This window comes from Phoenix dactylifera, chromosome 13 (assembly GCF_051530095.1).
Source record: "Phoenix dactylifera cultivar Ajwa chromosome 13, Ajwa_hap1_PhDact_Kaust_v1.1, whole genome shotgun sequence".
Taxonomy (NCBI): domain Eukaryota; kingdom Viridiplantae; phylum Streptophyta; class Magnoliopsida; order Arecales; family Arecaceae; genus Phoenix; species Phoenix dactylifera.
In genome coordinates this window covers 16,905,609-16,930,551 of record NC_143202.1, presented here as the reverse complement: position 1 = coordinate 16,930,551, position 24,943 = coordinate 16,905,609, and the positions used below count along the sequence as shown (strand labels likewise).

Sequence of the window (24,943 nt, the reverse complement as noted above, 5' to 3'; positions counted from 1 at the left end):
TGTCGCAGATCCCGCAACATTCATTTCTGAGCTCTATAGTTTTCACAGGCTCAACTTTCCTAAGTTCAACTTCCTCTACCTTCCTAGTGAGGGCTGCCATTTTAGTATAAAGATCATCCTCTATTCTGAGGTTGTAAAGGCCCCCATGTCCAGAGCTAGTAGGCTTGGGCAAAGGCTTATTGTTTCTATCCCCATTATCTCATAGTTGGGCAGTCTCGGCAAGTGAATCAAAATATTCCCATGCCTCATCAGGTTGCTTTTCCAAAAATCTACCATTGCACATGGTTTCTACAAACTATTTCATCTATGGAGATAAACCTTCATAGAAAAAACTAATAGTTCTCCAAGTTTGAAACCCGTGATGAGGACATGAGAGAAGAAGATCTTTAAATCTCTTCCAACATTCATAAAAGGTTTCATTATCTTTATGTTGAAAATTGCTGATATGCCTTTTTAGAAAGTTGGTCCTTTGTGTGAGAAAGAACTTTTTCAAAAATTCTCTCTGCATCTCTTGCCAAGTTCTTATTGATCTAGGTCGCAAGGAGTGTAGCCATGTTTTGGCGTTATTCTTTAGAGAGAAAGGGAACAATGACAGCTTGAGAATATCCTCGGTGACGTTCGGCACCCTAAATGTGATGCTCAATTCTTCAAAATCCTTTAATGAAGATAAGGATTCTCGGACTCTAAACCATGAAATTTTGGTAGCAATTGAATTACCCCGGGTTTGATGTCAAAATGTCCTACATTATCAAAAAAATCATGCATAAAGGTTGAGTAATCCTAGTAGGTTGTAGGTATTGTCTCAAAGTCATAACAGGGGGCTCACGTTCTCGATCGTGGTGACTCCCTGCTTTTCATTTAAATCAGCCATCTCACAAGGTGTGAGATACTGCGAAGAAATCTCAGAAATGTGTCCCAAGGAATTGTCAAAAAATGTACGACTTAATCGACCAATGTCATCCCTGTTCCACTTTAGCATGCAATTTTTTATATATATATTTTTTATTTTTATTTATTTATTATTATTATTATTATATATATTTTTAAAAAAAGACTGAAACTTACCTAAACCAAATCTCTAATTGGATCTGAAAATATGCTAACAAATCAGCCACTCTCCGGCAACAGCACCAAAAACTTGATGCGTTCGCAAAACTACTTTTCCAAGTGCAAGAGAATCGCACAAGTAGTATAACTCGGAAGTCCAAGGTCGATTCCTCAGGGAGCAATCTATGTGTTATTAGCGTAATTTTATATGTAATTTCAGATGGTTTCTAGAAATTAAAAGGAGAGAATAATAAGTAAATAAACAAAGTTCAATGAAATAGATATGGTTAGGGATTCAGAATCTCCCTTGATTATGTTGCATCCAAGGAATAAACTCTACGGTTTTTGATTTAGAGATTCAAAAGCAGAATAGATCTAATCATGGAATATATTTTGGGAACACATGAACTCAACTTCTAAGCATTCATCGTGCCTATTACATCTACGACAAATCAAATACTAAAGCAATCTATGTATCAATAGACACAAACCATTTAAGAACTATTTACAAAATAAATATGCAAGAATCCAAAACAAATCAATAGATATAAATCATTTAGAAGAAAAGTTCAGAGTTTACTTCAAAGAAACAATAAAGCAAAGGTTCATACATCATCCTTCACCAAAAAAATTAGCTCTCCATGAATTGAGGCTCCTCTTCATGATTTCTTTGTAATGCCGCCTTTCGTCCCCCCTGAACGGCGAGTTTTCATAAGTATATATAGGGTTTAGGGACTTAAAACCCTAGGAAATACGGCTTAGACACACTTGCATGCATTTTTTCCAACTTCACCCTCGAGTACCAATATCAGCATAAAATTTGGGAGGCTCTTTAGATCACATCGAATCTTCAAATTTTATGTTCTTATAGCCATTGGAAATCCTTGGAAGTCTATTTTCCAACAAAACTTGAATTAGCTCAATTGGACTTCTGTAGCTCCTGAAATTATTAAAATACTACACAAAGGTCCAATCTGTTAGGGCCCAGGCTGGCAGTTTAGGGAAACCTAACTTTGCAGCCTCATAACTTTTTCTCTGGAGTTCCAATTGACTGATTCTTATTGCATATGAAACCTTAATATATCTACTTCATCTCCACCAAATTTTATTTCAATTGGACTGTAATGGGGCATTCAATCTCCTTAACTCCATTTGGTTAGCTGAAGACAGATAGTTGGATCGTGGATCCGGAAGGATAGGATGTGGAAGAATGTTGGGAACGTGGATGAAAGCATCACGAAAGGCTGGCTGTGAGCCAAACGGATCGCTGATGTGGCTCCCTTGCTATGTGCTGCTAGCCGTTGACTTGTCTCCCCATTGGCTGTGGCTTGGCCGCAGGCTGATAGTTGTTTCATGCGGCTGAACTTAGTCCTGCTGATGCGCATTTCAGCTTTGATTTAGAATAACCTGCACCCAACAAAAATATAATATTAATTCAGCAATATTATCGTTATCTTGTTAGCAGTAACACTCATTTAAGTGGTATGTAGATCGCACTTTGTGCTCTCATCATCTATCATTATTAACTAATTATATAAATGCTGGTTCGAAGCGACTAAATCCAAATTTAAATTCCAAAACCCATATCCTCAGTATTCAAAAAGTCATCAACATAAATTCATAATCAATTAAAAAACTAAAATTCTGCTACAAAATCAGAAAGCTTTCTAGTCAAACTCCAAGTCTAAACCATTCTTCATTCTAGTGACTCTATTTCTTTGGAAAAGGAAAAATAAAAATAGATATGAGCTCAGTAAACAAACTTTACACTATTTTATTGGATCAAGCATAAGTTTTTGTATGAATCAATGCATCATTTGGAGAAAATAACAATTATTACAAGATAGAATATTTCGTAGTACTATATGATAAAGCAACTTATAGAGCCAATCCTGCATGCATAAATCATCTATATTTCATCGACATGTTTCCAAATGTATAGCAAGAATAAAGTCATAAATCATTTTCCATTTAACCATGTCATAATTCAAATTATTTCTCTTTGATTAAATTCTAATATCACTATTATACTCATGAGGTGTAGTCAACAAGATACCAACTACTATTGTCAGTTGGTAGGATCATGCCGAGCAAATTTGTATACTAACTACTATTGCATACTGGCAGGGTCATATGTCAATTACTATTATCCATTGGTAAGGTCACATAAAACTAGCTTCGGATATTGATCTACCTCATTTTAATAGGCCATACAAAGATATCTAAGAGCCTTTAGCTATATTTTCTTAAAATATTTTTTTAAGTATATTTGTTTAAATCATATTTTCTTAAATTATATATGGATAAAATACTAAATGGCTTGATAGAGTTCGTAGTCCATAAATAAGCCTCTGACAATAGAATAGTCATGAAATTATTCATTTTATACCAAAAATGCAAATTTGATAAATATGGAGTTCAAATTTCATAAACAAGTAATTAATATTAAAATATTCATAGAACCATTATTTTACGATAAATTATGAGTTTTTAATAATATCCAATGCTTGATCCTTCATTTTTAAAAAACTAATATCATCAATATTTAATATTATTTTTGTATTTTCATATAAATTATAAGCATGAAAAATATATGAAAATTTGAAGGCTAATAAGAACTGTTAAGATTATTTACCTTTTTATGCATTAAACCCTCAAAGTTCACTAGATAAATTTGCTAAACCTATTTAAGATATTAAAAACAAAATTAATTCTTATTTGATGACTTAAATAGTATTAAAATAACAAGAAAAAAGGATGGTTGGCCAGGTTACTGTATGTAGTGGCTCTGGATCAGTCAGGTTCAAACGATTCGATCAATAAATCATGAAGCAAAGACCTGATCGAGGCCAAGATTTTTTGATAGGGACCAAAAATAGTGGGTTCTAAGGTTGCTCAACAAAGCTACGATGGAGAAAGGACATGGCCAACTAGGTAGTGTATTCCAACTTCTTAGGTTAGACCAATCTTGATAATCTATCTTATTAGAACTATGAAACAAGAGTCGAGCTAAAAAAAAAAACAAAATTCCGATTAATGATGGTCGGGTATAGTAGTGCCCGACATGGGTCAGGGGTGGGGGCCGACATGTGGCATAGCCTGTAACAACCTAGGACCTCACCTAAAATGGCTAGCCGGAAGGTATTATTTGGGTTTCTTGATCCTGTATAAGTACCCAAGATCTATCCAGCGAATAACCGATGTGGGACTAAACACACGCCCGCATGGATCCTCACATTCTCCCCCTGTTCAAGCCCTGACGTCCTCGTCAGACTAAGAGTTCAAATTTATTCAAATCTAATCACAAACACCACGATTGGCCCGTGGTCAGCCCCAATGAATCTGTGCTGCAGTGTCCCCTAATCCACATAGGTTATGAATCCGCTCTGATACCATTTGCAACAACCTAGGACCTCACCTAAAATGGCTAGCCGGAAGGTATTATTTGGGTTTCTTGATCCCGTATAAGTACCCAAAATCTACCCAGTAAATAATCGATGTGGAACTAAACACACGCCCGCACGGGTCCTCACATAGCCACTAGGCCAAGCATCAACTAAGGGTTCACAGAAGAGGTCGCGACCCTTCAATGGACTGAGTAGAGAGAGAGAAATAGGGATGGATTTGCTTTTTCTCTTTCTTTTCCTTCTTTCTTCTTCTTTTTTTTTTTATTTGGCAGCATGGTGGAGGACCTCCTCTTGCCATTCCCAAGGAAGAAGAAGAGGAATAGAAGAAAGAAAGGGGGGGGGGGGGGGGTCGTCTTGCGAGGTGGCAGTAGGTAGCGGAGAGCAGCTGATGGTCATGATCGGCTCGCAAGAAAAACAAAGAAAAGCGTTGAGAAATAGGGGATTTCATTGTGTCTTCGTTTTAGGCATTAGCTGTTCACCGGCGGCCACAATTTTAACTGTGGAGGGCAATAAGGAGGCCAAGGAGTTCGGCCAAGGGTTCGATGTCAAGCGATGATGGCGCTAGTGGCTAGAAAAAAAAAGGAATAAAGGCCAGGAAATAGGGATGTTGAACAAATCCTTCCTGGGTTGATTTTCGATCGAGTTTTTGGCCAGCAACAAACCAAATCGCAAGGGAAGGTGAGGTGAAAGGGGATCGGGGCTCTTACTAGCTTCGATGAGCACTACAACCTTGATTTACAATAGGCACAATGGCTGGAAGTCATGGATTTGAAGGGAGAAAAGGGGAAAAATGAGGGTCGCTGCTCTTTGGGGAAGGGTCATGGAGAGAAGCAGGTGATTATTTATAGAGGAGCCTAGAGTTTCGGCAGCCCTATATCCTCATTTTCTATTCGGAGTTGCCGAAGATAAAGAAAACTCTCTCCGAAGTCTTCCACTTTCTGTCATGCATGTAGCATGCATGGGCCAGTAATGGGCCAAGCTTAAATCGAACCAGTCAAGTAGACCAAGCCTAAACCATAGAATAGATGTTCACATATAGAATATCTAAAAAATTAGTCATCGAGCATCACCCTTTTAAAGCCGGTTTACAATGGTGGCTTGTGTGGAAGATATTGTAATAACCCCAAATTTTTTTTTTTAATTTTTTATATAAAAAAGGGATAGAATAGTCCTTTAAAATTGATATAAGGGGTAAAATTGGAAGGAATCAAAAGTTAATGGCATAACCGTAGATATGTTGAAGTGTTAGGGGCAAAATGGGAATTTAATAATATTAAAAAAAAGGGTGAATAGTATCTTGATGTGATTTAATTGGAGGGTTTGAGCTGGCTTTTGGAATGAAACCGAGAGAAAGAGGGAGGGGGTTCTCAGGCGTGAAACAGAGGAAAGAAAGAAAGAAAAAGAGAAGAAGAAGAAGAAGAAAGAAAAAGAGGAAGGGGATTCGAGGAGGAAAGAGATCCCGGTTGCACTTCCAGCTGAAGGAAAAAGTGTAGATCTCCTTCTCCTCTACGCAAGGACCTCGATTTCCAAAAAGAAAAAGGTAAATATCCGTCCCTATCTAGTCTTTTGATGACATTAGGCTATACAAAGGGTGGATATAGTCTAGAGGGGTCGGATAAGGGTTGTAGAGGTGGTTAAAAGAGGAACAATCGGATTTTAACAAATTTTTCCGGCACTACGGAAAAACTGTGTCGAAGTCCCAACTTCGGCGAATTATTTAGGGGGTCAAACGGCCTCCGATGATGATGCATGTTATCTCTTTGGAATCCTCTATGAGTGTAGAATGTTAGGTAAAACCGGGATGAAGTAACCCACTGTCAGTTCGGGTTACTGTTCATCCGGGTGGAAAATAAAGGATTTCATGCCATAATAGGGTATTAAGCCTAGATTAGGCTAAGGGAGACCTTGTACTCGTGCAAGGGAGTCCCTAATACACATAAATGATGAGTTAATTAATAGAAAAAGAAAAGAAGAAAGAAAAGAAAAGATTTAGGGAACAGGGGAGTTGAATCAATTAAAGTTCCCTATATTATAATTGGCACGTAGATTATAGCCCTTGATACAAAACTAAATATATTGTAAATGCATGTATCAGTTGGGCAAGAAGCTAGGGAACAAGAGGAAGAAGTTCCCCACTGCCAGCTGTAGATTTTTGAAGGCGTATCAGGGCTGTGCCAGATTGACAGATGAGTGGGAGTCATGTACTTTGCACCATGAGCATCCTTAATTCATTTTCATGAATGTCGCCAGGTGTGAATTGATTCCACCTGAGCCTATTGATTAATTGTTGTTGTATATTCCTCTATATTTTGATTCTCCATGCTTGATTATTCTGTACATGCATTTGAGGGAATATTGAGAGGAATTACGAGGGGTTGATGAGTAATCAAATTGATTCCGAATTGTGAAATGATTTCTTTTGTAAATTGATTTCATTTTCTCTATTTTAAAGACTTGTGAGTCGTAGCTTGATTATACTCTTTTATGAGTAATTAAATTGGTTCCAAATTGTGAAATAAATTCTTTTGTAAATTGATTTCATTTCCTCCATTTCAAAGATTTGTAGAGCCTTTTTAGTGGTATATTGAGTTGTATTGCACTTCCTTGACCCTCACTCCTAACCCTGATGTTAGTTTATGATTGGGTCATGATCAAGTGAGTGGTAGTCTTGATTATACTCATTTTTAGTAGAGTATTGGGAGGGTGCATTATGGCATTTATGCATGGCTTGGCAGTATCTGCAGGACACCTATAGTCGATGGGGGTTGAACATCGGCCTTTGTGCACATAGTAGCCTTCTGGGTGGGCGGAGCCCAGTCCCTTCCTAGGGGGGACACGGCCCTAGGCGTAGGATCGGCCGGTCCTACGACTTATATTCTGCTTGCCGCCGGGCATAGTAAGACCCCGCGAGGTGCAGTATGGCTTTCCGCGGATGTAGAATTCCCGCGAGGTGCCGTTTAGTATGTAGATGTGAGATAGATTTCTGTTCTGGATACTAGCCGGCATTTACATGATTAGTGTGGTGTCTTATCCTGCATATGAATGTGACAGTAGGGAGTTGTTGCTGGTTCGCTTGGGGCGTAAAACCCACCTTCCGACAGCTGTCTAGCATTTCCATTATCGATATGGTGTATTATCCTGCATATGCATGTGACAGTAAGGAGTTGTTGCTGGTTCGCCTGGGGCGTAAAACCCACCTCCCGACAGCTGTCTAGTGATGATTTCAGTATATTGACACCTGATTTGTATGTTCCAGCATTATGATCTGTTGAGCATATTCATGAGTAGCATATATGTTTACTTGATTATTCCATATATGCTTCAGATGAGTTGATATGGATTGTGGTGATTTTGATGATTTACTCCATATTCTCTATGTTGAGTTCATGTTCATCTTGTTATTGATCTTGAGATTTCATCTCGAGCCATGATTATATTCTGTCTCATGTGCATAGTACTCTCTACTCCACTCACTGAGTATTTATATACTCACTCCCCAGTTTGATGTTTTTGATTGCAGGAAAGGTATTGTATAGAGAGGAGCAGGATTAGTGGTTGCCTGCTAGCTGTGCCGCTCCATAGTATAGTATAGTATAATGTAGATAGAGGTTTATTCCCTTTTGGTGTATTATAAACCTTCTGTTGTATTTAGTGTATAGTTACAGTCATAGATCCTGTTGTGGATATGGGTTTGACCACGGATAGAATGGGAACCAGATTTTTATACAGTTGAGTTATATGCCTGTGATGATGTATTGATATATATTGTCCAGGTTCGTTATGTGACAGGTTATGTGATTGCTGCTCTGACAGGTAGCATTGTTGTATGTAATGAGATAATCCTGACAGGTCACCATAGGAAAGGTGATCATTTTGTGCATGCATCATGCCAAAATTTTCAGAATTTATTGATGATTGATAGGTAGTAGGGTTCTACGTGGTGGCTGGTGGCCTTATGCCTACCCGCACCCTAGGACCGTCGCGGCGGCCCGCCAGGAACGGGGCGGGGGTCGTGACAAAGCTTGGTATCAGAGCAAAGGTTAAGAAGAGTCCTGTCAGAGCAATAGGATGAGTCAGGATTAAGTATAGGATTATACTATGGAGCATAGAATTTTTTTTTTATGCTATTTGCTGGGTCATTTACAATTTAGTAAAGCATTTTATGACTCAGTATGTAGATATATAAAGAATACCTCCAAGGAGAGGATCTGCTCGTCTTGGAAGGAGGATGGAGCCAGATTTAGCATTGGATTCGGGTTCCGCACATGTCGAGCCCCAAAGAGAAAAATTTCTTCTTGCTGATAGACGGAGGGTTAATGATCAAGGAGAGGTAGAAAGTGGAGATGCATTAATAGAACAGTTACTGGCGGAGAATCAGGCTCTGAGGGAGCAGATTGCTCGGGGGAAACCTCCTGCCCCGTCAGTAGTATCTATCCCACCTCCTGTACCTGTGCCAAGAAGTTTGGCCAGACGGGCTCTAGATGATGAGGGGATTACTGTACAGGAGTTTCTGAGGCTCAGAACCCCGGAGTTTAAGGGGGAAGAAGGTGAAGATCCTCAGAGATTTCTGGAGGAGACTGAAAAGATGATACGGAGACTGCCCTGTTCTGATGCAAGAGCTATAGAACTTGTAGGGCTTACAATGAAGGAAGATGCCTGGGACTGGTACCAGAGACAAGTGGAGGACAGATTGTACAGTAGGAATCCTCCAACCTGGGAAGAGTTCAGGCAAACAGTGATGGATGAGTTCTTGTCTCCGGCTGAGAGGGAGAATCGGGCTCTTCAGTTTGAGAGGCTGAAGCAGATGCCCGAAATGAGCGTATCTGAGTACGCTCGTGAGTTCACTAGATTGGGGAAGTATGCTCCTTACATCATCCCCACTGAAGCTGCCAGGATAGAAAGATTCAGGCGGGGTCTGATTTTCCCGCTTTATAATGCAGTACTGGCAGTAGAGGTCCCCACCTTGTCTAGGCTAATTGATAAAGCAAAACAGTGGGAGATCAGAAACAAAGAGGAAAGAGCTGAAAGAGAACAGAGAAAAATGAGTATGGGGAAAGGGCAAAGCAGTAGAAATAGATCTGAGGGAGTAGATCTCTCGGAGGGCCCGACGGAGCAGTCTGTACGCTCAGCTCCACCTGCCCCACGTAAGAGGAAATGGAGAGAAAGAGGTCAATCACAAGATACTTTTCTGCCATCAGTACCTCGTCCTCCAGTCACTATGGCCAGAACTGAATCTAGGTTCCAATCATGGCCAGTATGTAGCATATGTGGGAAGCAGCACCCTGGCAGATGCAGAATGGGTCAGGGAGTGTGCTACAGATGTAGACAGCCGGGTCATTTTGTCAGAGAATGCCCGCAGGGTGCCACCCAGCAGTTTGTGCCTTTGGCATCCTACTCTTCTGTGCAGATGGACAGGCCTAGTAGTAGGGAGCCTGTAGGCAGAGGCAGAGGTCAAGCACAAACATCACAGCAGAGTGCTGGACCATCTCAACTGTCAGCTCCAGTAGGCAAAGGGCAAGGAAGGGTGTTCACGGTAAATCCACAGGAGGCACAGGCATCGAATGCAGCTGTGACAGGTATGCTCCTCATTGATAAGATTAAAGCTAGAGTGTTATTTGATTCTGGAGCTACCCATTCATTTGTGTTCCCTTATTTTGCTAAGAAGTTAGCTAAGGATAAGATATTAATGCATATTCCCTTAGCTATTAGTACACCTGTAGGGGATAGTATAGAAGCGAAGTATGTATATCCTACCTATGTGGTAGAGATAGAAGGTAAAACACTCCCAATTTATTTGATTCCCAATACCACACCGAGCAGAATATGAAGAGCAGATACACTCACCCCTTTGAGTAATCAGATAATTTACTCTTTTAAATTCGAGGACGAATTTTATATAAGGGGGGGAGGATGTAATAACCCCAAATTTTTTTTTTTATTTTTTTATATAAAAAAGGGATAGAATAGTCCTTTAAAATTGATATAAGGGGTAAAATTGGAAGGAATCAAAAGTTAATGGCATAACCGTAGATATGTTGAAGTGTTAGGGGCAAAATGGGAATTTAATAATATTAAAAAAAAGGGTGAATAGTATCTTGATGTGATTTAATTGGAGGGTTTGAGCTGGCTTTTGGAATGAAACCGAGAGAAAGAGGGAGGGGGTTCTCAGGCGTGAAACAGAGGAAAGAAAGAAAGAAAAAGAGAAGAAGAAGAAGAAGAAGAAAGAAAAAGAGGAAGGGGATTCGAGGAGGAAAGAGATCCCGGTTGCACTTCCAGCTGAAGGGAAAAGTGTAGATCTCCTTCCCCTCTACGCAAGGACCTCGATTTCCAAAAAGAAAAAGGTAAATATCCGTCCCTATCTAGTCTTTTGATGACATTAGGCTATACAAAGGGTGGATATAGTCTAGAGGGGTCGGATAAGGGTTGTAGAGGTGGTTAAAAGAGGAAGAATCGGATTTTAACAAATTTTTCCGGCACTACGGAAAAACTGTGTCGAAGTCCCAACTTCGGCGAATTATTTAGGGGGTCAAACGGCCTCCGATGATGATGCATATTATCTCTTTGGAATCCTCTATGAGTGTAGAATGTTAGGTAAAAATTTCATCAAATTTGGAGTCCTGAAAGTGGATCAAAACCGGGATGAAGTAACCCACTGTCAGTTCGGGTTACTGTTCATCCGGGTGGAAAATAAGGGATTTCATGCCATAATAGGGTATTAAGCCTAGATTAGGCTAAGGGAGACCTTGTACTCGTGCAAGGGAGTCCCTAATACACATAAATGATGAGTTAATTAATAGAAAAAGAAAAGAAGAAAGAAAAGAAAAGATTTAGGGAACAGGGGAGTTGAATCAATTAAAGTTCCCTATATTATAATTGGCACGTAGATTATAGCCCTTGATACAAAACTAAATATATTGTAAATGCATGTATCAGTTGGGCAAGAAGCTAGGGAACAAGAGGAAGAAGTTCCCCACTGCCAGCTGTAGATTTTTGGAGGCATATCAGGGCTGTGCCAGATTGACAGGTGAGTGGGAGTCATGTACTTTGCACCATGAGCATCCTTAATTCATTTTCATGAATGTCGCCAGGTGTGAATTGATTCCACCTGAGCCTATTGATTAATTGTTGTTGTATATTCCTCTATATTTTGATTCTCCATGCTTGATTATTCTGTACATGCATTTGAGGAACATTGAGAGGAATTACGAGGGGTTGATGAGTAATCAAATTGATTCCGAATTGTGAAATAATTTCTTTTGTAAATTGATTTCATTTCCTCTATTTTAAAGACTTGTGAGTCGTAGCTTGATTATACTCTTTTATGAGTAATTAAATTGGTTCCAAATTGTGAAATAACTTCTTTTGTAAATTGATTTCATTTCCTCCATTTCAAAGATTTGTAGAGCCTTTTTAGTGGTATATTGAGTTGTATTGCACTTCCTTGACCCTCACTCCTAACCCTGATGTTAGTTTATGATTGGGTCATGATCAAGTGAGTGGTAGTCTTGATTATACTCATTTTTAGTAGAGTATTGGGAGGGTGCATTATGGCATTTATGCATGGCTTGGCAGTATCTGCAGGACACCTATAGTCGATGGGGGTTGAACATCGGCCTTTGTGCACATAGTAGCCTTCTGGGTGGGCGGAGCCCAGTCCCTTCCTAGGGGGGACACGGCCCTAGGCGTAGGATCGGCCGGTCCTACGACTTATATTCTGCTTGCCGCCGGGCATAGTAAGACCCCGCGAGGTGCAGTATGGCTTTCCGCGGATGTAGAATTCCCGCGAGGTGCCGTTTAGTATGTAGATGTGAGATAGATTTCTGTTCTGGATACTAGCCGGCATTTACATGATTAGTGTGGTGTCTTATCCTGCATATGAATGTGACAGTAGGGAGTTGTTGCTGGTTCGCCTGGGGCGTAAAACCCACCTTCCGACAGCTGTCTAGCATTTCCATTATCGATATGGTGTATTATCCTGCATATGCATGTGACAGTAAGGAGTTGTTGCTGGTTCGCCTGGGGCGTAAAACCCACCTCCCGACAGCTGTCTAGTGATGATTTCAGTATATTGACACCTGATTTGTATGTTCCAGCATTATGATCTGTTGAGCATATTCATGAGTAGCATATATGTTTACTTGATTATTCCATATATGCTTCAGATGAGTTAATATGGATTGTGGTGATATTGATGATTTACTCCATATTCTCTATGTTGAGTTCATGTTCATCTTGTTATTGATCTTGAGATTTCATCTCGAGCCATGATTATATTCTGTCTCATGTGCATAGTACTCTCTACTCCACTCACTGAGTATTTATATACTCACTCCCCAGTTTGATGTTTTTGATTGCAGGAAAGGTATTGTATAGAGAGGAGCAGGATTAGTGGTTGCCTGCTAGCTGTGCCGCTCCATAGTATAGTATAGTATAATGTAGATAGAGGTTTATTCCCTTTTGGTGTATTATAAACCTTCTGTTGTATTTAGTGTATAGTTACAGTCATAGATCCTGTTGTGGATATGGGTTTGACCATGGATAGAATGGGAACCAGATTTTTATACAGTTGAGTTATATGCCTGTGATGATGTATTGATATATATTGTCCAGGTTCGTTATGTGACAGGTTATGTGATTGCTGCTCTGACAGGTAGCGTTGTTGTATGTAATGAGATAATCCTGACAGGTCACCATAGGAAAGGTGATCATTTTGTGCATGCATCATGCCAAAATTTTCAGAATTTATTGATGATTGATAGGTAGTAGGGTTCTACGTGGTGGCTGGTGGCCTTATGCCTACCCGCACCCTAGGACCGTCGCGGCGGCCCGCCGGGAACGGGGCGGGGGTCGTGACAGATATAGTATCAAGGTATGACTTTATTGGCTTCAAAATTTTGAAGTCAGTCGGACGTCATTAAATATTTATAGGGGATTGTCGTGCCTGTCAAATAAAGGTCGATGCCTTCAATGCTTCTTTCGTATTTTGCAAATTGTTATTTGTTTGTTCAACATATTTAGTTTACTGAAAAAACAATTAAACTACTCTTTTATTTTTTTTAAAAAAAATTATCTGCAAGATATGTCAAACCATTCACAGACTACTCATTGATTTACAAAATTATGATCTGTTCATGAATCATATGCCAAATATCGCGTTGAAAGCTATCTTTTCCTATTGTTGACTGTTCTTCATGCATGTTTCCACACCGTTATTTTTCGCATACACTTGTATATAAGTATATCATACTTATATAAGTATATCATATGCAATATTCAAATAACTTGTCTATACTTGTATATAAGTATGTTATTTTTTAAATATACTTGTATATAAGTATATCATATGCAATATTCAAATAACTTCTTCCTCTCTTGCTTTCCTTCTACGAAATTTCCACTGCCATGATACCAGACTTGTGACTGCAATTCTCTGAGGTGTGCCCCACATATATCTGCACACACAACTTCAAGTCCCTATAATCTTCCAAATGCATAATATCTTTATCAATGTATTGCATGTACCCATCCAACCATAAGATCTCCTATTCATTGCAAAGTGTATCACTTTCACCTCAACTCCAAAAAATACACATCTCATTTGTGCACCTCAGCAGCTAATTAATTAATGGTGAGATAAGGACTCACTGCACTGCACTAGCTGTATGAATAGTATAAGGTGACCATTTGGCATCGGCAATGTTTAATTCATGACTTCATATGGATGAGTCCAGCTTAGCACAGCGGTACTAACTCCTACCTCAGAAAACAACCTTAGCTCTCGGTCTAAAAAGGCTTCTCTGAAGACACTTTTACACCGAGGCAGCTGTACTGAGGTTTAGATGCTTAACTACGGAAGATCTTATCTTGTCAAAAAGTCTAGGATCACGGAGCATAAAAGCAACCCTTTGATTGTCCTTGGACTGTGCCACTATGACTTATTTCTAGTAGGTAGTGGCTTACATTTGGAGCTCCCTCCATGTAAGTGTGCAAATGCAAAGATATGAGAAGATTCTTGTTGGAGATAATTGGAGCAGACATGGCTAATTCACGACTTTCTAGAATATTCTAGATTGGTGTTCTAGAAGCACAACGACTGGGTCTGACCACTGTCGAACCTAGCTTGAGCCACATGTACATTAAGGAATCTAGTTGGATCCTAGAACCATAAGTCTCATGCTATTGTACTACGAGTATTATGTTCATTGATCAACAGAGGCTCTAGGGCATTTCTCTCATCTCATAAGCTTTGCTTTGGCTTTGCACGTCAAGAGTGATATTTCCAAAATTTAAAGTAGTGATTGGAAGAACAAGAAGGTTGATTAGAGTTTCCCTGTGAAAATGGTCCTCAGCAAGGTGATAACCTCAGCCTATGGAGCTACTTGTACTTATGTACAATTTAAGAATACAAATACAACTATTGCATGTGATTGTTTGCAATTTTATAATCCCTTGCATCTTGCTAACTGACCTCAGATCAACTACTCATGGTTTCAATGGAGACTTGCAGATAGATACAGTGCAAAAGCTTTACCTACCATGCTGCCCAATTTGAAGTCAGTGGCACGGTGGAAGCTCAAGTACTTGAACAATGATGCTGATATTTCACAAGCAGCCGATATTAGTAAAATATTGCAGGCAGTGGAATTCCTTGGCCAAAATAATTGTAGGGTTTGCAAAATTTATATTAACAAGCTTCTTTCCATTCAATAGTAAAGTAGGAGGCATTAAACCGTTCTTTATAATAAGATTTACTTGAGCTGATATTTTCAATCATCTTAGATCTCTATTCTAAGCTTAATAAAAAAGTTCAATGAAGAAACATTACACCCTGCCAATATTTAGCTACTAGGGTGACAAATGTCCTTAGTACTTCCTAACCTCAGGGCTTTTTTGGTGGGTGCCTCATGGTTGGCCGAGGGCTTAAAACACTTTAGTGCTCTATGAATCTATTAATAGAGCACAGGAGACATGGATTGTGCTGTTTGCCTTCTGTCACGCCTCCGGCCCGAGATTGCGAGCTGGGAGTCGCGCCAACCGCCGCACACCCGTAGGAAACTCTCCCTACGAGCATGCAAGGCATCTAAACCAAATATCTCAAATATATAACTAAAATAATTCAGCTGAAATAAATGCAATCTTATTCCATTGACTGACACAAATTATAAAGTTTCACAGTTCTCAATGCGCAGCGGAACAATAAAGATAGAACATTAATTTAAATAAAACCTAATCTAAGATAACTTGTGTCATAATTCTTGTATTCGCTCTCCCATATTGTAAAACCCCGGATCGGGCTAATTCTTCGGATCTGTAAAAACAGTAAGAAATCGTATAATGAGCTAGACAGCCCAGTAAGTAATAAACACCTTAACTAGTCAATTCATATAATAACATAAAATATAAATACAAATTACGATGAATCAACATAATAACATAATCAATTCCTTTTTAAGCACAAATTCATTGAAATCCGTATCTTTCGAATATCCACATACATAATCATAAATCTGATTCGAAACAAATCACATTCATCTCATCAGCCTTTAGCTACGACCACACTTATACCCTGTGGCTAGACCAGAAACAGAACCGCACTTATACCCTACGGAGTGGACCAGAATACCGCACTTATACCCTGTGGAGTGGGCCAGAATACCGCACTTATACCCTGCGGAGTGGGCCAGAATACCACACTTATACCCTGTGGTGGGGCCAGAATTGCCAATGCATAACCCCCTATTGCAGGGTCCAGAACATAGTCAGGCTGAGAGTTCTAAATCTGATGCACATCAAAATTCTTTTGTAACATAATAGATATATCATAATCCGATCTAAATATGCATATACAATGCAAGAATAGTAATATAACAATAGTCCGAAAAATATTATTCCAATTCACATATCCATTTTTCATTCAAAGCATCATCTCGTAAAATTCATAAATCACATATAAATTCATTAACAATTTATTCGATGCAAAAATAATATTATATAAATGAAGAGTCTAGCGAAGGCAGTTCATTACTTACATTGAACGCGATCCACAACAAATCCAATTAATCTCATAAATTCCTCGCAGGACCTAATATCCAAAAATCATATTTTCTATTAAAATTAATCACAATATATAAAAAAAACTTAAATTTAATATTTTTCCATGGCCGACCCTGCAGGAGTGCCTAGCACCCTGAGTTCGGGTTCGGGTTCGGGTTCATACCCGTAGACCACCCTCTTCCCTTTATTTTACTATTATTATTATTATTATTATCTTTTCTTTTCTTTCCTTCCCTTTTTTTTTCTTTTCTTTTTTTTCTCTTCTTTTCTTCTCTTTTCTCTCCCGACTCCCCCTCTTCTCCTTCGGTGAAACAGGGGGCCCCGTGACCCCCCCTTCTTCTTCTTCCCTCTCGGTCGGACTCCGGGGCGGCCATGGTGGCCGGCCCCGACGGCGGAGCAAGCCCGACCACCCCCTGTGGCTGGCGGCGGCGAGCACGCCGGCGCTAACGCCTCTAGCCGAAGCGAAGCATCCCTTTTTGGGCCAAAATCCGACAATCGGCCGGCTCAAAATCACCACCCACCATGGCTAATCACCAAGCAAGGAGAAGAAAAAAGCTTACCTTAGCCCCGACGAAGATCCGGCGCCTCCCTTCCTCTCCGGCGGCGATGAAGGAAAAGGGTCACCTGTGCTACTTGGCTCTCCTTCTTCCTCTCTCTCTCTCTCCGGCAATGCGAAGAAAATCTCTCCCCCCTTCTCCCTGGCGGCTCTTCTCGGTGGTCTTAAGGAGGAGAGGAAGCCCTAAAAACAGGACTTCCTTCTTCTTCGGGATGGAACCAGTCCATCCCGTCGCCTCACGTGTGTCGCATGTGAGGCCAGGGTTTTGGGACTGGGCCGGTCATTTGGACCGGGCCCAGTTCTGGGGTCTTACATCCCACCCTCCTAAAAAAAATTTCGTCCCCGAAATTTGCGTACCTACAGTTTTAAAAAGTTGAGAATACTTCTTCAAAATCAAGTCATAACACTCTTCAAATCCAAGTCGTCTTGTCTGACTAATGTCAAATAATTCTATTCACCATACTTTCTCTGCACACTCTGATTTAAACCTCAACATACCCGTGTCAAGTCTAGATTTTTTTTTTTTCTAGAATTACTTGCTTGTTGGGACATTCATTATTATATCTTATTCCGTATGAACACTTTCAAAAGTTAAAAGTTTATATTCTTCTTTTGACTATCAATCAAAAAAATGTTATGTAACTATTTAATCCTTTCTAGCAGCATAATGAGTTGTCTAACAAAGAGCAGTGGGCATGGCAAAACAATAAATAGAAATAAATATTGGGACTAGATTAATACCTGTCGCCAACACATCAGAAGCCTGTGCATCTTGCTGTGTAAGTGCAAATACTCTTCCTTGAGTCTTTGGCCCCTGGCTTCCTTCCATTGCCTGAGTAGATCTATTCTCGTTTCTTTATGGGCAGTTTGCAATTTTATGACCTATCTTACCACATCTAAAACAGGCACCGGTGTTCCAATGGCAATCCTTGTCAGCATGAGCCTTACCACATCTGGAACATTTATTGCTATTCATCTGCTTAGGGTTGTCACTCGTAGATTTCTTGTTTGAACTTTTAGCGTTTTCATTGCTCTGCCCCTGGAAATCATTTGACCTGTTCCTCTTCTTTTGATTTCTTTCCCTTTCCAACCGTTCATCATTAACTTCCCTTTCAATTATCAAAGCCTTATTTACCACAGCTGCATAAGTAGTCAATTCATAAGGTACCACTTGTTTTCTAATTTCAGTCTTTAGTCCCATCTCAAATTTATGCGTTCGATCTAGTTCATCTTCGACTAACTTTGGAACAAATTTGGCTAGCTCGGTAAATTTGGCTTCATATTCTGCAACAATCATATTTCTTTGCTTTAGATGAATAAACTCCTGCTCTTTTTGCGTCCTTACACTCCGAAGAAAATACTTATCATAAAAGGCTCCTCAAAATTTTTCCAAAGTGAGTGGCTCCCTATCCTGCTCATATTTATGTTCCAACATCTGCCACCAGTTGAATGCCTCACCTTGCATCATGTATGATGCAAACAAAATTTTTTCATCATCCTGGCATCTCAAGACAGCAAATGCTTTTTCCATCTCTGTAAGCCAATTGTCTGCTTCCAACGGTTCTGTAGTCCCCTTGAAAGCTGGAGAAGCCAGCCTCTTAAATTCAGCTATACTACTATGCTGTTCACACTGTTCCCCTCGTCCTTGCTGTGGTTGTGTCTGGGGCAACTGCGCTTGTTGTTGGAGCAACTGCTGTTGCACCTGCTGTTGCATCTGCATAAGGCCTACTATGGTCTGCATAACCTGGCCTAGGCCCGGCTCTTATTGTCCTATCTGAGTATCACTAGAAGGATTGACGACTCTCTCCTGCTGAGGGGTGTTACTAACTTGTTGGGGTGTGCTGTCATTTTGCGGGTTGGGTGCCTTATTAGTAGCTCTGCGAGTAGTCTTTCTCGTCCGACGTGGAGGCATCCTGATCTATGTCTATCAGATAGCAGCATACCAATAATAAGCTTACCAGTTCATTACAAGTACATAGAATGGTTATTACAATAATCATAAACTAACGTCCCAATGTCCCTAGTGTCTACCCATCTACACTCATGTCATGTCAGATTTTCTTATCTTAGAATTTATCCATTCATGCTCGGATACCATAAAAGTTGTCACGCCCCCGACCCGAGATCGCGAGCCGGGGGTCGCGCCAACCACCGCACACCCGTGGAAAACTCTCCCTACGAGCATGCAAGGCATCTAAACCAAATATCTCAAATATATAACTAAAATAATTCAACTGAAATAAATGCAATCTTATTCCATTGACTGACACAAATTATAAAGTTTCACAGTTCTCAATGCGCAGCGGAACAATAAAGATAGAACATTAATTTAAATAAAACCTAATCTAAGATAACTTGTGTCATAATTCTTGTATTCGCTCTCCCATATTGTAAAACCCCGAATCGAGCTAATTCTTCGGATCTGTAAAAACAGTAAGAAATCGTATAATGAGCTAGACAGCCCAGTAAGTAATAAACACCTTAACTAGTCAATTCATATAATAATATAAAATATAAATACAAATTACGATGAATCAACATAATAACATAATCAATTCCTTTTCAAGCACAAATTCATTGAAATCCGTATCTTTCGAATATCCACATACATAATCATAAATCTAATTCGAAACAAATCACATTCATCTCATCAGCCTTTAGCTACGACCACACTTATACCCTATGGCTAGATCAGAAACAGAACCGCACTTATACCCTACGGAGTGGGCCAGAATACCGCACTTATATCCTACGGAGTGGGCCAGAATACCGCACTTATACCCTGCGGAGTGGGCCAGAATACCACACTTATACCCTGTGGTGGGGCCAAAATTGCCAATGCATAACCTCCTATTGGCAGGGTCCAGAACATAGTCAAGCTGAGAGCTCTAAATCTGATGCACATCAAAATTCTTTTGTAACATAATAGATATATCATAATCCGATCTAAATATGCATATACAATGCAAGAACATTAATATAACAATAGTCCGAAAAATATTATTCCAATTCACATATCCATTTTTCATTCAAAGCATCATCTCGTAAAATTCATAAATCACATATAAATTCATTAACAATTTATTCGATGCAAAAATAATATTATATAAATGAAGAGTCTAGCGAAGGCAGTTCATTACTTACATTGAACGCGATCCACAATAAATCCAATTAATCTCATAAATTTTCCGCAGGACCTAATATCCAAAAATCATATTTTCTTTTAAAATTAATCACAATATATAAAAAAACTTAAATTTAATATTTCTCCATGGCCGACCCTGCAGGAGTGCCTAGCACCCTGAGTTCGGGTTCGGGTTCGGGTTCATACCCGTAGACCACCCTCTTCCCTTTATTTTACTATTATTATTATTATTATCTTTTCTTTTCTTTCCTTCCCTTTTTTTTTCTTTTCTTTTTTTTCTCTTCTTTTCTTCTCTTTTCTCTCCCGACTCCCCCTCTTCTCCTTCGGTGAAACAGGGGGTCCCGTGACCCCCCCTTCTTCTTCTTCTTCCCTCTCGGTCGGACTCCGGGGCGGCCATGGTGGCCGGCCCCGACGGCGGCAGGAGGCGGCGGAGCAAGCCCGACCACCCCCTGCGGCTGGCGGCGGCGAGCACGCCGGCGCTAACGCCTCTAGCCGAAGCGAAGCATCCCTTTTTGGGCCAAAATCCGGCGATCGGCCAGCTTAAAATCACCACCCACCATGGCTAATCACCAAGCAAGGAGAAGGAAAAAGCTTACCTTTGCCCCGACGAAGATCCGGCACCTCCCTTCCTCTCCGGCGACGATGAAGGAAAAGGGTCACCCATGCTACTTGGCTCTCCCTCTTCCTCTCTCTCTCTGGCAATGCGAAGAAAATCTCTCGCCCCTTCTCCCTGGCGGCTCTTCTCGGTGATCTTAAGGAGGAGAGGAAGCCCTGCCCTAAAAACAGGGCTTCCTTCTTCTTCGGGATGGAACCAGTCCATCCCGTCGCCTCACGTGCGTCGCACGTGCGGCCGGGGTTTTGGGACTGGGCCGGTCATTTGGACCGGGCCCAGTTCTGGGGTCTTACACCTTCACTGTCTTTGTTATCATCTTATGTTTTGTTATCATGTAAAAGATGAAGAAGCCTTGGCTTTTAGACATTTGAGGGAGGCATGCACCCGGCATACCTTCCCTACTCTCTTTCCAATGAGATTAATATATTGTTCAATCAACGGAAGCCTTCTTTCAAGGTTGTATTGCTATATTCTTTATAATATTTTTTTTGATACACCGGCACCTTACACCAAACGAATATGAGTATAGCCAATAAAATCATAAAAAAGAAGCTGTCTCAGCGGGTCGGAAACGTCCTCCTGATTCACCTAGAGGAAGCCCACAGAGTGATGTGCTGCAGAGGAGGCCACCTAGTCAGTGGCTATGTTTGCCTCCTGGTAAACATGTGCGGCCCGAAAGCACCACAATCCTCGGTCGTTCTTTGTATGTCCTGAATCAATGACAACCCATCCACGATGGTATGCCGCCCGCTGATCCTTTCGATCACTGAGGCCGAGTCACCCTCCAGGTAAATATACTCGGCACCAATAGTGCGCCTCGTGTAGACGTACCCTCCCATGCCGCCCGCAACTCTTCTTCACTAGTCAAGGTATCGTAGATCCGGCACCCACCAACTACCACAAATCTAGAGTGGTGGTCTTTGATCACAAAGCCAACACCTCCTCTCACACCCTACTCTGTAGCACTGCCATCAAAGTTTACCTAAAGAAAACTAGAAGGTGGGGGCTCCCAAGAAATAAGGATAAACTTGGTCGCTGACTCAGCTGGATGAGAGACCCCCTAGCCGTCTCAGGGGACCAAGATGGTGCACTGCTGATGACTTCCGATGCATAAAGCAAGGCTCTAGCCGCCGCCACCATCAGATGGAGCCGCCTATCCTCAAAAATTTGGGCGTTCCTATCTAGCCAAGTATAGTAGGCCAAATAGGGACACAAGACACCTCACTCCACCATATCTGACCTCCTCTCAAACGTCCTCAGGAGGGTAAGAAACACCTCCAATGGGGACGTGCCCCACCCAATGACGGGGGATATCCCAGCATACCACCAAATCTAGGCCACCCATGGGCAACCAAAGAGGGCATGGCAAATGGTCTCCTCCGTCACCTGAGAAGCCTCACATGCAAGGGGGACCCTCACCCCTCCACACGCTAGGACATCCTTGGTAGGTAAGCACCCCCAAGCCACCTTGTAAAGAAACATGGCAACCGGGGGGTGAACGCGTAGCCTCCAGATCCAAGCCTCCTCAATCTGCCATGTCGAGGCCCACATCGCCAGGCCTCTCGGGCGCTCACTCTCAGTCTCCCAGTGCCACTCCAAACTCTCCAATCTGCCCTTTCCTCGATGGGGATCAGCAGAGCCACAATTTGTTCCGCCGCCAACCAACTGTCCTCAAGAATATCAATCGCCCGTCCATCTCCAACGTCTCACCTGATCACCTCCAAGATCTTCGGACCTCGACTGCAGATCTCTCTCCAAATGAAGGAGCTCCGGTGATCGGTGCGGAATGCATGTGCTCTAGTCGGTTCCCCATACTTGACCCTCATCAAGGATCCCCACAAGCTGTCGGCTCGAGGAGAAACCTGGTTGCATGTCTGGTCGTAAGTACCTCCTGCTATTCCACCAAGGAGTGGATCCCGACGCCACCGCCATCGGTTGGCTGACAAATTACCTCCCAGGCAAGTGGGTGCACACTTCTCCCTTCCCCCTAATGGCTTTAGATGAAGGTCCTAAAAAGTTGCTCTATCGCTCGCAGTGGTGCAAGCGGCACGATGGTGTTGGAGAGCAAAAATATTGAAATCGAGCTGAGGACCGAACATACCAGGATCACTCTACTCATTATGGATAGGGAACTCACCTGCCAGCCCTTCAGCCTGTGTCTGATGCTCTGCTCCCAGAAAACACACTCTCTTCTGCGCAGCCTCTGACCAGTGACCGGGTTTATATTATTGTGTTGATTCCAAAGATTTGGAATATGAAGTGGAGTGGAGTACAAAAATGTAGGCACAGATCTTTAGGCCAACAAACCATCAAGAAAAAAAAAAGTATGAAAAGTTTTGAAATTTGTATATACCATTGATGGTGACGTTTGGTATGATCGGTGGACTCAAATGTGATGTACATGTATGCACTTAGATGGTGTGAGTTCTTAGATTAAATTATTAACCTTTGATTGTATATTTCACGCACGTATCTTGCAAATTTAACTTGTATATACAGATGAATGGGCGACACATGTCTAAACTCTATGATGGAATTTTATAAGACATGCGCCTCTAAGAAAAACTACTTACCAAAATAATGAAAGATTTATTGATCACTTTATCCATGACTCGTAAATTACATGAGAACATTTTGCAAGAAAGAGAAGTGAACAAAAGACAACAAGATTTTACGATAAAAGACAGGTGAATTCGTGAATATTGCTAAAGAGAATCTCAAGGTTATTTTAAAGGAAATGTCAAGATAACAAAGGTGTCTAATGGATCTCAAATTTTTTATTTCACAAATTAGTAACTCATTCCAGCACTATGCATTGTTTGTAGGCATAGCTTTATAATTTCAAAAAGACTGGTCAGATTAATTTAATCGAGATAGTGAACTCTCTCTCACACACACACCATGACGGCCCATGTGGATATGTGTTTAGTCCCACATCGGTTATTCATCGAGGAGATCTTAGGTACTTATATAGGACTAAGAAATCCAAAATATACCTTCCAGCTCGTCTTTTTGGGTGAAGTTCTGAGTTATGACAAATGATATCAGAGTAGACACAATCTATAATCTATGTAGACTAGGAGATACTGCAACACGGATGCATTGGGGCAGACCATGGGCCGATCATGGTGTTTGTGATTAGATTTAAATGGGTTTGAACTCTTAACCTGACGAGGACGTCAGGGCTTAAACGGGAGAGTATGTGAAGATCCGTGCGTGCGTGTGTTTAGTCCGACATCAGGAGGACCCGTGTGGGCATGCATTTAGTCTCACATCGATTATTCGCCGAAAAAATCCTGAGTACTTATACATAACTATGAAATCCCAAAAATACCTTCCAGTTAGCCATTTTGGGTGAGGTCCTGAATTGTGACAAATTGTATTAGAGCGAACTCAGCCTATAGCTTATGTGGACTAGAGGACATTACAACACGGGTTCATAGAGACTGACTATAGGCCGACATGGTGCTTGTGATTAGATTTGAATAAATTTGAACCTTAGTCTGATAATGATATAAGGGCCTGAACTTGGGGAGTATGTTGAGGACCTGTGACCCGTGCGGGCGTATGTTTAGTCCCACATCGGTTATTCGCCGAGGAGAACTTGGATACTTATATAGGACTAAGAAGCCCAAAAAAATATTTTTCCACTAGCCTTTTTGGGTGAGGTCTTCGGTTATAACAAAATAGTATCAGACCGGATCTGACCCATAACATATATGGACTGGGGGACACTGCAACATGTTTCCATTAAAGCTGACCATGGGCTGATCGTAGTGCTTGTGATTAGATTTATATAGATTTGAACCCTTAGCTTGACGAGAACGTCGGAGCATAAATAGGGAGAGTTTGTGAGGATCCGTGTGGGTGTCTATTTAGTACCACGTAGGTTATTTGCTGAGTAAATCTTAGAAACTTATACAGGATCAAGAAATCCAAATAATACATTCTGACTAAACTTTTTGGATAAGATTCTGAGTTGCTACACACACAGAGCTAAGGTAATTATCACCTTTTGTACTCCATGTGTGATCTTTAACCCAATTTATATTAGCACATTTCCTAGTTTCCATTTTGAATACTTTCGTTTGTCTTGCATTGTTTCCAAACCTACGTCCAAC

General features: G+C 40.9%; 1 protein-coding gene and 1 non-coding gene across 2 annotated transcripts in view; both read left to right on the top strand.

The window, feature by feature from the left end:
• Positions 1 to 353: 353 nt before the first annotated feature.
• Positions 354 to 462, top strand: LOC120112293 (small nucleolar RNA R71). The gene has a single exon (XR_005513766.1). It is a non-coding gene; the product is annotated as a small nucleolar RNA R71 (small nucleolar RNA).
• Positions 463 to 7,177: 6,715 nt separating this feature from the next.
• The window catches only part of LOC149751454 (uncharacterized), a 78,225-nt gene continuing 60,459 nt past the window's right edge, over positions 7,178 to 24,943 (top strand). The window contains exon 1 of the mRNA XM_089926977.1: positions 7,178 to 10,443. Within this exon, the coding sequence (XP_089783103.1) occupies positions 8,683 to 10,281 (1,599 nt within the window). The 5' untranslated portion in view covers positions 7,178 to 8,682 and the 3' untranslated portion in view covers positions 10,282 to 10,443. The remainder of the gene's footprint in view (positions 10,444 to 24,943) is intronic.